This window comes from Dendropsophus ebraccatus, chromosome 5 (genome assembly GCF_027789765.1).
Source record: "Dendropsophus ebraccatus isolate aDenEbr1 chromosome 5, aDenEbr1.pat, whole genome shotgun sequence".
Taxonomy (NCBI): domain Eukaryota; kingdom Metazoa; phylum Chordata; class Amphibia; order Anura; family Hylidae; genus Dendropsophus; species Dendropsophus ebraccatus.
Window position 1 is genome coordinate 17,810,974 of NC_091458.1, and position 16,463 is coordinate 17,827,436.

The window sequence follows — 16,463 nt, forward strand, 5'->3', positions numbered from 1 at the left end:
AATACATGTTACCATTAGAATAGACATTACACGGGGGAAATCTGTCCATGTCACTAGTGCTGCAGCCTCCCCTGATGTCTATATAATATATGTTACCATTATAATAGACATTACACTGGGGGAGCTGTCTGTGTTACTAGTGCTGCAGCCTCCTGTGATGTCTATATAATACATGTCATCACTAGAATAAACAATACACTGGGGGGAGGTGTCAGTAGCACTGCAACCGTGATCAGTGGTTTAGAGTTATCCTGCTTGCTTTGCTACAGGGTGCTGAACACTACTGACACAGACAGCTTCCCTCAGTGTATTGTCTATTCTAATGGTAACATGTATTATATAGACATTGGGGAGGCTGCAGCACTAGTGACACAGATAGCTCCCCCAGTCTAATGTTTATTGTAATGGTATCATGTATTATATAGACATCAGGGGAAGCAGCAGCACTAGTAACACAGGCAGCTCTCCCAGTGTAATGTCTATTCTAATGGTAACATGTATTATACAGACATCAGGGGAGGCTGCAGCACTTGTGTCACAGACAGCTCTCCCCAGTGTAATGTCTATTCTAATGGTAACATCTATTATATAGACATCAGGGGAAGCAGCAGCACTAGTGATACAGACAGCTCTCCCAGTGTAATGTCTATTCTAATGGTAACATGTATTATATAGACATCAGTGGAGGTTGTAGTACTAGTGACACAGACAGCTCCCCCCAGTGTAATGTCTATTCTAATGGTAACATGTATTATATAGACATCAGGGGTGGCTGCAGCATCTGCATGAAGCAACACAAGTGGTATGTAACTGTGCTGGGATCAGGACTTGAGCAACCCTGCAGTTCCTGACACAGCCAGGTTACATTAAAATGTAATATAACTTTATTAAAGAAACGAAAAAAAAAAAAAAATTCTGCGGAATACCCCTTTATATTACGGCCTTCTATGCTATGTACTATATAATGAAAATCGACAATTATTTATCGCCAGCTCCAAAACATTTATCTAACGCCACGTCCTTTAGGTGCGCATATCACTCTTTTTGTGGTCAGCACAGATTTCAGAACAGGAACGTTTTCTACACATGTTACCAATTTATTCTAAAATATTCTTTTCATTTTTCTGAACTCTTTTAACTATTTTTTTTTCTTTCTGTAACAATATGATCTAACAAATGATGATTATAGTTTGAGTAACAAGGAAATATGTTAAATCCTTTAAAGGGATTATCCAGGATTCGAAAGGGCACAGCTTCTTTCTTGCAAAAATAGCACCACCCCTGTTCTCAGGTTGTGTGTGGCATTACAACTTGGCTCCATTCACATGAATAAAAGAGAGATGCAAACCCACACCCAAACTGAAGACAGCGATGGTGCTGTTTTTGGAAGAAAGCCGCCATGTTTTTCTAAGCCTGGAGAACCCCTTTGACTTACATCCTGCACTAGAAGACGTTATCGTCTAAAACGTTATCTAAACAACAAAATACATCTATAAAGGGAAGTCTTAATAGCCCATGCACTGACTGGCTTCCCCTGTACAGGTGTTCTTGATAGGATAAGTTGTAGGTGGCCACTCATTTCCCTAGCAGCGGCCACTAGAGGCCAAATGCGGTATTACATGGCTGGAATTCACAACAAGTCCAGTATACCATAGCAGGACATGTCTTTTCATGTCTCCTAAAAGGCTGCAGACCAAACCATAACCACTGGGTGGCCACACCAAGAATAAAAATTTCCCAACAGAATATGGAAATTTTTTTATTTTTTATTTCTAAGCTGTAAATTTTAGCACACACATTTTGATATACTGTATGTTAAGCCAAGAAAGAAAGGGCTCATCCCTAGGAGCAGAACAATAAAAATTAGGGTGGTTTAGGCTGGGTTAAAACTGCAGTTTTTCATCCATTTTATGCAAAAAAAAAAAAAAAGAAAAACGGATGAAATAACTGATACATTGTGCATCAGTTTTCATCCATTTTTTCCATGGACGTCGATTATTACAAAAGGATCAAAAGCTGCATCCATTTTTTTAGCGTACACAGAAACGTGGTTGACCTTGTTTTTTGTGTGTGCTAAAAAAACATATGCAGTTTTTCATTCTTTTTTTTTTCAATAATTGAAATCGATCAAAACTGATACACGCCAAATGCGTTCTTTTTTTCATCCACTTTTCATCTGTTAAAAAAAAAAAAAAAGACTTCAAAAATGCAGTGTGAACCCTGCCTTACTCCTTATATTTCCTAATGGACTGAAATCGGGTCTTTCAGGTTTCCAACATGTTGCCTTGCATTTTACAAGACAAAATATATCTGATGTAAAATTATTTTTTTTTTTTTTAGGAAACCCAAAAACATGTGTTGTGAATGTGTTGTGAATATTTACTTTGACAAAGCCTTTGTGTGTTGAATAACAGAGAAGCATGGGGAAAATTATATAAATTAATAAAAAGAGATAAATAAACATAATACTACTAATTTTCCTTGGACGTTCATCTGCAAAGGCGCTGCTATGTGTCAAGAATAGAGATGAGTGAAGCAAATTCACTGATTTGTTAGGAAAATTAGCAAAAAAAAAACTAACAGACAAAAAAAAGTCTGGAGCGTCACTGGGCAGGAGAAAGGGATTAACCATAATCCCTAGCCCCCGTTCAATCAGCTGCAGGCCCCTCTGCGATGTCAGCCCCTCCCCCTCTATATAAGGAGGTTCGGTAACGGAGGCGGCCAGTCGTCTCTGTGTGGAGGAGAGAGCAGGATGGCAGCAGGCAGTTACAGCAGAGCAGGGAGAGACTAACAGCGATACAGCACTGATATGCCCCCAGCAGCTCTGGGAGCATCATAGATTAGAAGTTTATGCTGGACAACCCCTTTAAACCCCTGGACGGCAGACCTTCATCGGTGTTCAGCTCACAAATCCAAAGTTTAAAAAAAGAGAGGGAAGTTCAGTGGCATTCACCGTAACAAAAGTGGTCTTTACTTCTCCCAAGAAAGCCAATATCAGCGGGGGGATACACAAAGCCATAATGTTACACTGAGGCAACAGCGGTTTTTACTTCTCTTTTTTGGACTTTACAGTATTATGGCCGGAGTACAGTATGGACACATGATAGAGATGGGCAGCTGTGTAGGGCTAATAGTAGCATCCACAAATCTAACCTGCTGATATGTTCATACTGAACAGGAGATGCTGAGGAGGAAGATATGTCTCTTACCTTCCTCCTCTGTGCCGTTCCAGTTCAGTTTGTTGTGTGCTCCACTGCCCGCCCCCATAGCACCGATCTGGACCGCCTACTTCAATCATTATCATTAAAGGGGGTGGTTCAGTCCTATGGGGGCGGGCAGTGCTCCTAACAGGTGCCCCAGTGCTTCTGCAGCACAGGCCTAACTGTCCTGAAACAGCGCTGAGGATGAAGGTAAGAGACATACCTTCCTCCTCTGCATCTCCTGTTCGATAGGGACACATCAACAGGTTGCTATCGTCTAACCTTTTGATAGCTCCCATTTAAACTGAAACCAACAAATAAGAACTGTGGACTATGAATAGGAATTTTTCGGCATCTGATCGTCTGAGGTCGGCGATCCCGGACAAGGCTTCTACAGTTCATAACCGTTACCGATCATTGATCGTAAGACAAACATTCAATTAAATTTCAATTACACACAACCTCTTCTATACATTTATTTTTTATTTTATTAAAAAAAAAAAGAAGTTTTCTTGACCTTGGTCTAGGAACAAAACAGTAAAACATGGAAAGAATGGTTCATGTCTCCTAAAGAATTCCAACCGGCAATACTGTGCGCACACATGACATAAGGAAATCAGCAACTGTTAACCGACAGGGTTCCATATTACACACTTCATTTAGAGGGTTGTATATTCTGCTTTTTTTTTGCAGTATTTGCTGGACTTTACACATCATTTGAGCTTATATCTATAAACTATTTTCATGTTGTATCCGCCAGGTGAGACTGCATTAATATAATGCAGCGTCCTCTGGTGGCAAATCATCTACTCATCGTAAATACATAGAGATGATCGACTTCTACATTGTGCACTGCTAAAAATTGTCACCACAATATAAACTGGACATATCGATAATATTCTTTGTTGTCTCCAGAGCAAAGCAAAAATAAAGAATTAAAAAAAAAAAAAAAAAAAAGAATAAGCTTCAAAAACTGGAGACATATACAGGTCAACAACATAAATAGGGTCTCAAAGTTTGGAGCAGCAAACAAAGCCTGTAGTTCTATACAATATGGTGGTCCATATGGTGCCACATGATTGAAATTTTCTCCCCTAAGGGAAGACAACTTTCATATGGCATCTGATGGGCCATCCAAGAAAAAAAAAAGCTCCCTATTAGTGTTGAGATTAGTTCAGGTTTGGCATCGTCCTCTGAGCCTGAACACTCAACATTTGACTTGTGGTGGCTGGAGAAGTTGAGTGCCGTCCTAGGGCCATAGGCTCTAACCATGTTTTTTAGGACTCCCTAGTAGGGATCATCGAACATTGGGAAATCTTAGGTTCGATCGAACTCGAACCTTGTTGAACTTTCCGCATTTAATTCCCGATACCTTCCCGATCCGTGGGGAAGGAGGAGACAGCCTGAGTACCGCCTGTAATTCCGGGATTCAGCCTATTAACTAGGCTGAATCCTGGAATTCCAGGCGGTACTCAGGCTGTCTCCTCTTTCCCCACGGACTGGGAAGGCATCGGGAATTAAATGCGGAAGGTTCGACAAGGTTCGAGTTTGATCGAACCTAAGATTTTCTGATGTCTACTCCCTAGGGCAGCATCCAACTTCTCCAGCTGTTAGGAGTCAAATACCGAGCTTTAGGTTACGGAGAACGGTGCCGCACCTGGATAGTTTGGCAAGTCTGCTCAACACTACTACTTATGCCTACATATGAGGCCTATGGAGGTAGAGAAGAGGCCATAGGGTACAGTATGACTGCCCTATTATGGCTCTGTACAACATGGGGGTTGTATGGAACCATAGTATGGCCACATGCATGAGGCCTTACTCAAAGACAAAATTTTATTAGCCTTTTTGGGAAGAAATAGAAAAAAAATCTGGGTAATAAACAGATGCTAAATATTTCACCAGATCTAGTTTTGCACTTCATACCATATCATTCAATACCACAAATGTATTGCACACCACTGCTTAAACAACGTAAAAGTTATATGATCCAAGAACTGGTCGAAAGCAAATAATAATAATAAAAAAAAAGTGCAACCCAGAGCGTTTGACCAAAGTTACCGTACAGTTTTTTTCTTTTTTCTTTTTTTACATAAGCTGATAGAGGCTATTAGCAAACCAGTCTATTTATATATTTATATATATTTATAAAAAAAAAAAAAAAAAAAAAAAGAAGAGAAAAGGGGAAAAAATAGAAGAGAAAAAACTAAAAACATTCGACGTTCTTGATTTTTTTTTTGTTTCCCATGTAGTCTTTGGGTAATTGGATGAAGAGTAGGTCCAGGTTTCTATTGTCTTCATTCCGTCAGTAACTTTAATCATGTCTTCATTACAAATAAAAAAATACAAAGAAAGAGATAATATAAAATTAAAAACAAAAAAATCCTTCTTCACCATGAGGTGGTTGGGACAACCAGTGCCAATAGTAAAGTTAAGGAAGATGAGGAGGCTGACATGTTGTGAAGAGTTGACTGTGAGCTTGTAACTTTTTCTATAAAGACAAGAAAGGTGAAGGGTTAATAATTACATAAAGTATCTAAAGGAACTGGGGAATATGCAAACTGTAAAAACACAAAAATCACATAATTCTTAGATAATAATTATCCTTATAGGTAAATTATCTTAATACAATATCGGATCACAAAAAGATCCTCAAAAAGTATGGTCTGAGGGTGCTAGAGTTGTCCTTTAAGAGTTTCAATGGGGATTCTGATTATATTGTTTGCTAATCAAGAACTAATGGTGTGTTTACACAGAAAGATTATCTGACAGATTATCTGCCAAAGATTTGAAGCCAAAGTCAGGAGTGGATTTGAAAAGAGGAGAAATATCAGGCTTTCCTTTATGACCTGATCTCTGTTTATAGTCTGTTCCTGGTTTTGGCTTCAAATCTTTGGCGGACAATCTGTCAAGTAATCTTTCTGTGTAAACGCTCCATTAGGAGTTAAACAAAAACAAGAAACTAGATGATAAGAAGAGGAGGATGCGACAAGTAATGTAAGGAAGGGGTCAGCAGGGAGAGGAGAGGATGGAGCTTATGGAAGTGGTAACTGTAGATACTCAGTGAGAGAAGAAAAGATAGAAGAAGGAAAGGAAAGAAAGGGTGGAAGAACACATGGACGGGTAGACTGAAGGGGAGGAATAATAATAATAATAACATACTATAAGGAAAGGATGAGCAGCAAGGGAGTAAAAGTAAGAAGGAAGTAAGAAAGGAAAGAAAGAAAGAGGTAAGGAAAAAAAGAAGGTATGGAGGAGGGAGGGGAAGAAGGAAGGAAAGTAATGAAGGGCGGAAGAAAGGAAGGAAGGAGGGAAAGGAGGGAGGGAGGGAGGAAGGGAGGGAGAAAGGAAGAAAGGAAGGAAGGGAGGGAAAGGAGGGAGGGAGAAAGGAAGGAAGGAAGGAAGGAAGGAAGAAAGGGAGGGAGGAAGGGAGGGAGGGAGGAAGAAAGGGAGGAAGGAAGGGAGGGAGGAACAAAGAAAGGGAGGAAGGAAGGGAGGGAGGAAGGAGGAAAGGAAGGGAGGGAGGAAGGAAGGAAGAAAGGGAGGGAGGAAGGAAGAAAGGGAGGGAGGAAGGAAGGAAAGTAATGAAGGGCGGAAGAAAGGAAGGAAGGAGGGAAAGGAGGGAGGAAGGAAGGAAGGAAGGAAGGGAGGGAGGGAGGGAGGGAGGAAGGAAGGAAGGAAGGAAGGAAGGGAGGAAGGGAGGGAGGAAGGAAGGAAGGAAGGAAGGGAGGGAAAGAAGGGAGGGAGGGAGGAAGGAAGGAAGGAAGGAAGGAAGGAAGGAAGGGAGGGAGGGAGGGAGGAAGAAAGGAAGGAAGGGAGGGAGGGAGGAAGGAGGGAAAGGAGGGAGGGAGGAAGGAGGAAAGGAAGAAAGGGAGGGAGGGGAAGAAGGAAGGAAAGTAATGAAGGGCGGAAGAAAGGAAGGAAGGAGGGAAGAAGGAAGGAAGGGAGGGAGGAAGGAAGGAAGGAAGGAAGGGAGGGAGGAAGGAAGGGAGAGAGGGAGGGAGGGAGGGAGAAAGGAAGGAAGGGAGGGAGGAAGGAGGGAAAGGAGGGAGGGAGGGAGGAAGGAGGAAGGAAGGGAGGGAGGAAGGAGGGAAAGGAGGGAGGGAGGGAGGAAGGAGGAAGGAAGGGAGGGAGGAAGGAGGGAAAGGAGGGAGGGAGGGAGGGAGGGAGGAAGGAAGGAAGGAGGAAGGAAGGAAGGAAGGAAGGAAGGAAGGAAGGAAGGAAGGAAGGAAGGAAGAAAGAAAGAAAGAAAGAAAGAAAGAAAGAAAGGGAGGGAGGAAGGAAGGAAGGAGAAAGGAAGGGAGGAACAAAGAAAGGGAGGAAGGAAGGGAGGAACAAAGAAAGGGAGGAAGGAAGGAAGGAAGGGAGGGAGGGAGGAAGGAGAAAAGGAAGGGTGGGAGGAAGGAAGGAAATAAGGAAGGAAGGGAGGAAGGAAGGAAGGAAGGAAGGAAGGAAGGAGGAAGGAAGGAAGGAAGGAAGGAAGGAAGGAAGGAAGGAAGGAAGGGAGGGAGGGAGGGAGGGAGGAGGAAGGAAGGAAGGGAGGAAGGGAGGGAGGAAGGAGGGAAGGAGGAAGGAAGGAAGGAAGGAAGGAAGGAAGGAAGGAAGGGAGGGAGGGAGGAAGGAAGGAAGGAGGAAGGGAGGGAGTAAGGAAGGAAGGGAGGGAGGAACAAAGAAAGGGAGGAAGGAAGGAAGGAAGAAAGAAAGAAAGGGAGGGAGGGAGGGAGGGAAGAAGGAAGGAAGGAAGGAAGGAGGAAGGAAGGGAGTAAGGAAGGAAGGGAGGAACAAAAAAAAGGGAGGAAGGAAGGAAGGAAGGAAGGAAGGAAGGAAGGGAGGAAGGAAGGAAGGAAGGAAGGAAGGAAGGAAGGAAGGAAGGAAGGAGGAAGGAAGGGAGGGAGGAACAAAGAAAGGGAGGAAGGAAGGAAGGAAGGAAGGAAGGAAGGAAGGAAGGGAGGGAGGGAGGAAGGAAGGGAGGGAGTAAGGAAGGAAGGGAGGAACAAAGAAAGGGAGGGAGGAAGGAAGGACAGCAAAAATGTACAGAGAGGGAAGAAGGAAAGGAAAATGTAGAGTACAGAATTTAGTTAAAAAAAAAATCCCAATATAGAAGGGGGCGGGGAAGGAACGTAGAGGGGTGTGGAGGTCCAGCAATCTTTTAAGACATAAGTTGCTGTTTTTGACATGCACCTTGTACATAGTAATGTATATATTAAATATATTTGACCCTTTAATATCGTTGCTCATTGTATATATAATAATAGTGATATTGTTGATGTGACGTCCAGGAGCCGCAGTCTATGTTGCCTTAATGACTAGGAAGTTTTGTTACTTTGTCGCAGTCTATTAGAGCAGTAGATGCGTCCTACAGAACAGCAATAAAACTAATGGTGTGGCAGACCCTCCTGAATGGCGTCCGCCCAGTAGGACGCTGTCAGGTGAACGCTTCTGTGATCTAAGTTATTAAATGCTTTTTCTAAGTCTCATTCATCAATTGGTCCAAATGACAAAACACGCAGAGACTAATTTACGTGTGTGAAACAAATGATCTATTAGGCTGCTTTGCTAATGTTTACTATGGAATCTAGAACAATTTCCAGCAGGGAAAAACGTGCAAGCGCCATTCATCCCGGGTCACTAATGGTTCCCTGTGTCATTCATCATGTACATTTATAATATTGAGAAATAAGTAATAAATAATGGAACTCATTTATAATAACCTGCGTAAAGGAAAAAGCACCCCGTGCTGCAAACATGAAGGTTTACTGCAACTAGCAATACCTTCAAGGGCTTGTCCAGGATTAGAAAAAAAAACATTGCTGCTTTCTTCCAAAAGCTATTGTACTCGGGTTGTGTGTGGTATTACAACTTAGTTCCATTCACTATAAATGGAGCTATAATACCCCAAACTAGAGGGCAAGAGTGGTGCTATTTCGATGAAAAATTGGATGTGTGTGTTTCTTTCACTTTGTGTCACTTCCTGGATAACATGGTGATGTCACTTCCTGGATAACATGGTGATGTCACTTCCTGGATAACATGGTGATGTCACTTCCTGGATAACATGGTGATGTTACATCCTGGATATTATAGTGATGTCACTTCCTGGGATAACATGGTGATGTCACTTCCTGGGATAACATGGTGATGTCACTTCCTGGATAACATGGTGATGTCCGACTCCCAGAGCTGTGCGGGCTGTGGCTGCTGGAGAGGATGATGGCAGGGGGATGCTCCCTCCAGTGCCCTGTGTCCCTCAGTGTCCCCCTGTCATCATCCTCTCCAGCAGCCACAGCCTGCACAGCTCTGGGAGTCAGGTGGTGACATCATCATGTTATCCATGAAGTGACATCACTATTTTATCCATTAAATGACATCACCATGTTATCCAGGAAGTGACATCACCATGTTATCCAGGAAGTTACATCACCATGTTATCCAGAAAGTGACATCATTATAATATCCAGGAAGTGACATCACCATGTTATCCAGGAAGTGACATCACTATAATATCCAGGAAGTGACATCACCATGTTATCCAGGAAGTGACATCACCATGTTATCCAGGAAGTGACATCACCATGTTATCCAGGAAATGACATCACCATGTTATCCAGGAAGTGACATCACCATGTTATCCAGGAAGTAAAGCCTTGATACAGTAGTAAGCGCAGGGGAAAAAACACTTTATAAGCATTTCCCGTAATAAGTGTATATTGGTGATTTGTATAACTTTTGGGGGGCAATACAATACTTTAATAAATATTTAGCTGTCCTAGGTTAGTATAAAAGGTGTCTGGTATTTACTCTGTGCCGCATCACCGGGCTCCCGTACCCTGCCAGATGATCTTTTCTCCCAGTTTCCAGGTATGTAATGACCCGGGTTGAACGTCCCAACTGGGTGGGATTTAGCCTCCTCAGCCAATCAGTGTCTGCAGCGATGTTCCGCCCCAATCACTGACTGGCTGAGTGGGGCATCTATCAACCGAATTGTGACATAGCCAGAAAAAGACAGCTGACTGTGGTCCAGGGGCAGGAAGCGGCAATGCATGGGCACTAATACAGGTGAATAGGATTTCTTTTTATGTTCCCCCACCCCAGGCCAGAATCATTTTTTGGCCCGGCGCCAGACTTCTCCTTTAATTGACCAAGATGCTTTGACCACCAACCATCCCCAATGATCATTCGGTCTGTAGGACTGAAGAAGACGGTAAGAACTAGTGGTTCCACTGGGCTGACACTACTGAGCAATGTCCAGCCCGCTCGGCTCTGTTATGCTGCTACCACGAGCAGAGAATGTTCAACCTAGGAGACTTTTTTTGGATTCTGAGAGATGTTAATAGTACCATCACAGTCTTCCTATTATTGGGGTTTTTCAATTTTAAGTTACTTGTCTCCTATCCACAGAATAGGGGACAAGTAAGAGATTGAAGGGGGTCTTTCAAGTCTGACACAGTGCTCTCTGCTGCCACCTCTGTCCATGTGAGGAACTGTCCAGAGCAGTAGCAAATCCCCATAGAAAACCTCTCCTTATGTCCAGACTGAAAAGAATACCACTTCCTGCAGGACATACAGCAGCTGATAAGTACCGAAATATTTGAGATTTTTAATAGAAGTAAATTAAAAATCTCTGGCACTAGTTGATTTGAAAGAAAAATAAAAGGTGAACAACCCCTTTAAAAGTATAGTATATAGCTCATGACCTGGCCGCCCTTTATTTTGCATTCTATGTATATTACCTGAATATGATGGCACTCTGATTTGGGAACTGGCCGTCCCGTCTCCACCTTCACTAACCGCTCGCACTTCTATGATATAAAAGCCGGAATCGGGAAGTAAAACCACGGCTGAAGTTGTCTGTGTTTGGATGACTTGGCTGTTGCTGTGACCTTCTTGTCTCAACATGACCTATGGATTAAGGAATAGAAAGATTGCCTGTTATGCCTTAATTCAAAGGTAGAAAACCAGATTGGAGATTTCAACAAGGGCCTCGGAGCCGTGACCTCTCCCAACCTCGCTATATGCTTCAATATAGAAAAAAAATACAAAAATATCTCATACAGAGAAAGAAAAAAAAGTTTTATTTTGTCCAGACTGAAATCTACTACACGAAGAATGGAAAAAATCCTGAAAATTGTCACTTTTCTGCTGCGTATTCATCATTCAAAACCATTGCACAATCTCAGGATACAAGTGACTTACAGACACAGAGCAAAAACTACCAGGTAGTTTAAAGGGGTACTCTGGCAATTGTTTTTTTTCTTTTAAATCAACTGGTTTCACAAAATTATATAGTAATTTAAAAATCTCCATTCTTCCAGTACTTCTCAGCTGCTGTATGCCCTGCAGGAAGTGGCGTATTATTTCCAGTCTGACACAGTGCTCTCTGCTGCCACCTCTGTCCATGTCAGGAACTGTCCAGAGCAGCAGCAAATCCCCACAGAGAACCTCTACTGCTATGAACACCAGTTGATATGAAAGGAAAAAAAGTTGCCAGAGTACCCCTTTAAAGCTCTTGGGCAGAACCTGTTGAAGCACCCCCCATCTACCATATGAGTCATTCACACTACATACCAATTTATATCATTAGCTTTAGTAGGAACCTGTCTATCAGTCGGTATTCCGTGGCACTGCCAGCACTTTAGGCACATTTCTGTCTCAGATCAGGACAGAACACAGGAAGTGAGGGTGGGGTTTAGCATGTTCTATGTGCAGGAGAGAGCCTGACAAATACAGGTATAGGCTACGTTCACACATCGTAAAAGACCGGCCGTTCTGTGAAAAGTCAGTCTCTGAAAAGATCATCTGGGCGGTACTGCAGTACTGGCGGGATGATCTTTGCAGCCGCAGAGTTCTGATGCGGGCGCATCCGTGCCCTCCCGCATCAGAACTCCCCCCTGCACACTATGGAGCCTACGGCCGGAGCCGCTCGCTCCATAGTGTGCACTGACAGGGTTTTCTACGGCCGCTATTCATTGAATAGCGGCCACAGAAAACCGACATGTCAGTTTTCTACGGCCCTGCAAGAGATCCCGGCCGGAGCGTATACTATGTGTATATGCTCAGGCCAGGATCCCATACAAGACTAGACAACTTATTTTTTCGCAAAAAGTACAGTCGTTGTTACCGATTTCAACAACGGCTGTACTTTTACGAAAAGATACCTTGTGTGAACAGCTAAACCAGTCTTCCTGCTAAAGATGATCCACGCTGTTCCTAAAAGGTAAATCAAGGCTTCTCTCTTCTCTTTCACCACCCATAAAGCTCAGGGCAATGGGCTCTTATTTTAATACTAATGTATCTACTGACGTATGTCCACAGGGCTGCAGTGCCTGTAGCCTCTCAACATCAGCAGATCGGTGCTTAGTTTATCCCCTCCCTTGCTGCGCTGCTGCTGTTTCTTTCCCTTTTAGCTCACATAGCACCTTGTAAGCCCAGTGCCTCAGTAACCCTTTCCCCCCATGGCATCCATAATGCTGTACTATAAACCATCTGTTTAGTACACTTACTAGTACTATTTTAAATACAGCCGCCGGTACGCCACGTGCCCCACCGCTCTATTTATTCTCTATGGAGTGCTGACAGAATGCTCAGCCCTGAGAATGATTAGAGCCACGGTCACAAGCCGTCACTGGGGGAGGGGAACTTGTCCTGTAGCCTGTGGATGGGGACAAGATAGTTTAAAACTGGAATACCCCTTTAAGGAAAAAATTAATCCCATATCAGAAGAAGCTACTGGGCCCCAATGCAAAATCAGGCACAGGGGCCCCATTGCATCTGCTACCTCTGCAGCCAATAGCTATATTAGGACACTAGGATCTTATTAGGATTGTCAAAATGGTAACTATTACGTCTATCACTATGAATAATCCATGAATACATGAACGAGAATTATAAGGGATAAATGAGCAATGGCTCAGGGGTCACAGGTCACGCTTTGGCGCTGTACCATTTCACAGTATAAATAGTGTAAATTGACGTCTCCATTGATGTATGTGTATCGACAAAACTTATATTTATGGCATTAACACTTTTTTATGGTGCAAACCCCTGGAGGATCGCAGCAATTTACAGCTCCGGAAATCTGCAAATAGCGACATGTTCTCATCTATAGGTTGGAATAATGGGGAGCGGATATCGAACAATGACAAAAGCTGTCCGGTGCGGTGTCCGGTCAATGCCCCGGCTGCTGCAGAATCTCTTTTTAAAGAAATTTTGTCCTGTTTTTATTTGTCATGTAACTATCTATAACATATATTAGGGCCATTAATCAGACAGTCATGTATATCTATAACATGTAATAGGGCCAGCGATCAGCTGATCACTCAATTCCAACGTGCTTAAAAATCACCGGCCATTAGCCCCACATCTCCCCTTATAGGAGATGCGGGGCAGATGGGCGATCAAATGATCTGTATATTGTTGGTGCAGCCCTGGCCTCTTGACTATAGGCTCAGCAAATGAGCGTCGATCAACGGGATCGGGGATTACAAGGAAAGGTAAAACAATCAGGGGAGTCAATCATATGGCTTATTAGATGTTGCAAAACTACTGTTCCTATCATGCCGGGACAGCCAAAGCCAAAGTTTTGGCTGTCCGAGCATGAGGACAATTGTGGTTATGTAACAGCTGGAGGACTGTAAGACACCTGTCTATTAAAAGAGGAAGATAACAACTGATAAATACAGCACATATAGTATGATTTCCTTGAGTATGGTAAAAAAAAAAACAGGTGATACTCACCTCCCACAATCCCCTGCAATTCCAGATGCATTACCTTCTGCTCCCTCCTAGTCCCAGGTTACTGCCTACTCAGCCAATCACTGAAGCAGGACACAGTGATTGGCTGAACAGGAAGTTCCTGCTGAGATGACTCATTTGGGAAGCAGGAACAAGTGGTGACAAGTGGGAACTAAAGGAGGGTGAGTATTACTTTTTTTTTTTTGCAGGAAATGATAAAAAATGTATAATAGTAGTAAACCCTTATGAACCACCTTATAATGACACTGCTGTTATAGAAAAAACTTTTGACATGTCACAGAGAAATAAAGCAAGAAGGAGTCCAAGAGCATCCATGTTCAGTCTGAGATCTTCAGTTTATTGCCAAACCATGAGCAGATAAGCAACGTTTCGACCTCAGAGGGTCTTTATTAGAGATGAGCGAACCTGGAGCATGCTCGAGTCGATCCAAACCTGAACTTTCGGCATTTGATTAGCAGTGGCTGCTGAACTTGGATAAAGCCCTAAGGCTATTGGCTGTCATTGGCTGTATCCATGTTTTAGAGACAACCTTAGAGCTTTATCCAAGTTCAGCAGCCCCAGCTAATCAAATACCGAACGTTCGGATCGACTCGAACCCAAACCCGGTTCGCTCATCTCTAGTCTTTATTTATTCTGAAGTCGAAACGTTGCTTACATGCTCATGGATTGGCAATAAACTGAAGATCTTAGACTTCTTTTTGCTTTATGTTACTTGGTCGGTTCCCTGGATAACCGACATTCCAGTGTGCATCCCTTGCACCCCACTGCTACTTTTTGGACCTTGTTTCACGGTGTCCTGTTGGCCAACAAACATTTGTTATGTCACCGAGCCAAGTCAAAAGTTTGTATTGGTCCTGATCGTTTTGGTACTGATCAGGAGAATGAGCCGGGAGAAGAGCGAGCTGTTCTGTGTGAGAAACGAACAGTTGGGCTCCACCAAGCTCTGATCTGCTAGATCGGCACTGGTTTATTGGACATATTACACGGCCCGATAATCAGGCAGTAAGGATTGCATGAAGATTGTTAGTGATGTCCATGCAGCCCTTGCCGAAACCCCTGACACGTTACCTTTCCCTGCTCCCAGTCTTCTCTCCTGTGCTCTGCAGCTTCCCGGTACCACTGGCAGCAGCAACTGAGCAGCCTGTCAGCTGACAGGCCACTCAACCAATCACAGGACAGGACTGGCACGGACCAGGAAGCTACGGAGAAAAGGAGAAAAGACCGGGAGCAGGAAGAGGTATGGTGTCAGGTGTTTGGACAATCGTTAGCCGACGACTATTACATGTAGCGATGCACGGTCGGCACTTAGCGATTTTAGGTCCAAACCTAAACCAACAATCACCCGATGATCGTTTCATCGACTGCTCGTTGTCTCTAGTACATGGACCGATAAGCGGCTTGGTTCAGCGTGGTCTTCTCCCAGCTCGTTCTCCTAAAAACTTAGAGCTGGACCGATCAAAACTTTTGACGTGTCTCTATGACACATCAAAAGTTTTTTAAAGCAACAGTGACACTTTAAGGTTGGCATAAAAATCTATACCTAAAAACTACACAAAAACATCATCCCTACACATAGGGAGGCATTTATTAAGTCCGGCGTTTTTTACGCCGGACTTAAAAATGCCCCCGCAGCCCCGGCGGTACGAGGATTTATGTAGAGGCGGCGAAATCCTGTGCGCGCCGATGCGCACCGCCGAAAACCTACGCCAGCTGAGGACTGGAGTAGGTTTTCGGCGTACATTTGGGCGGAACGGATGATAAATCGCGCGGACTCTGAGTCCGCGCCCTCCGTTCCGCCCACTTCCCGCCTACTTTCCGCCCCCCGGCGTACTCGGCGGAAAGTGCCGATTTGCGATTATTTTATTCGCAAATCGGCCATTTGCGTATAAAATAATACGCAAATCGGCACTTTCCGCCAAAAATCATCCGTCCGCCGGATGATAAATGTGGCACATAGTATTGGTGACACTGTAATCGGACATCTGACTGACCTTGTATCCCATGACATCCGACTCATTGACGAGTGATCTGACGGCCTCCCAGCCCAAAGACACATGGGAGCCGTTCCGTATCCATTTGACACCGCCCGGAGCCTGACTGGGAGCTAGAGAGAGGAGAAAAAAACATCAGAATCTCTTTTATATCCAAATGAAATGTAAATAACTCTTCCAATCCCCATCCATAGAATGGCTCTCTATACTGTTGTCCTGCTAACACAGCTGGAGGCTGATAAACCATTCCCGCTCTGCCGGCGTCATTTTAATAACTACTCTACTTGACTGAACTTCTACTGAGCGCATCCACCACCATTCTTTTATCTCCCTGCTGCTGTGTCACACAGGCTTAGCCCTGGTTTTGGAAGCAATGAAATATCAATACGTTCTGAAGAGAACATTTGCAGTCACAATTTTACAGTTCACTTCTGAGGGACGTTTCTGGAAGAGGGGAAAAAAATAGGAGAAAAACTGGGAAAAAAGCCAAACACATCACCAAACTTAGATTTTTTTTATT

At 43.6% G+C, this 16,463-nt stretch overlaps 1 protein-coding gene across 5 annotated transcripts in view; it reads right to left on the reverse strand.

Moving 5' to 3' along the window:
* Window positions 1-4,769: 4,769 nt before the first annotated feature.
* Window positions 4,770-16,463, reverse strand: part of CNTN5 (contactin 5) — a 948,473-nt gene continuing 936,779 nt past the window's right edge. For all 5 annotated transcript variants that reach the window (XM_069969612.1, XM_069969611.1, XM_069969613.1 and 2 more), the window contains 3 exons: window positions 15,944-16,056; window positions 10,931-11,099; window positions 4,770-5,691 (listed from right to left, as the gene is read on the reverse strand). In XM_069969612.1, the coding sequence (XP_069825713.1) occupies window positions 5,591-5,691; window positions 10,931-11,099; window positions 15,944-16,056 (383 nt within the window). In that variant the 3' untranslated portion in view covers window positions 4,770-5,590. The remainder of the gene's footprint in view (window positions 5,692-10,930; window positions 11,100-15,943; window positions 16,057-16,463) is intronic.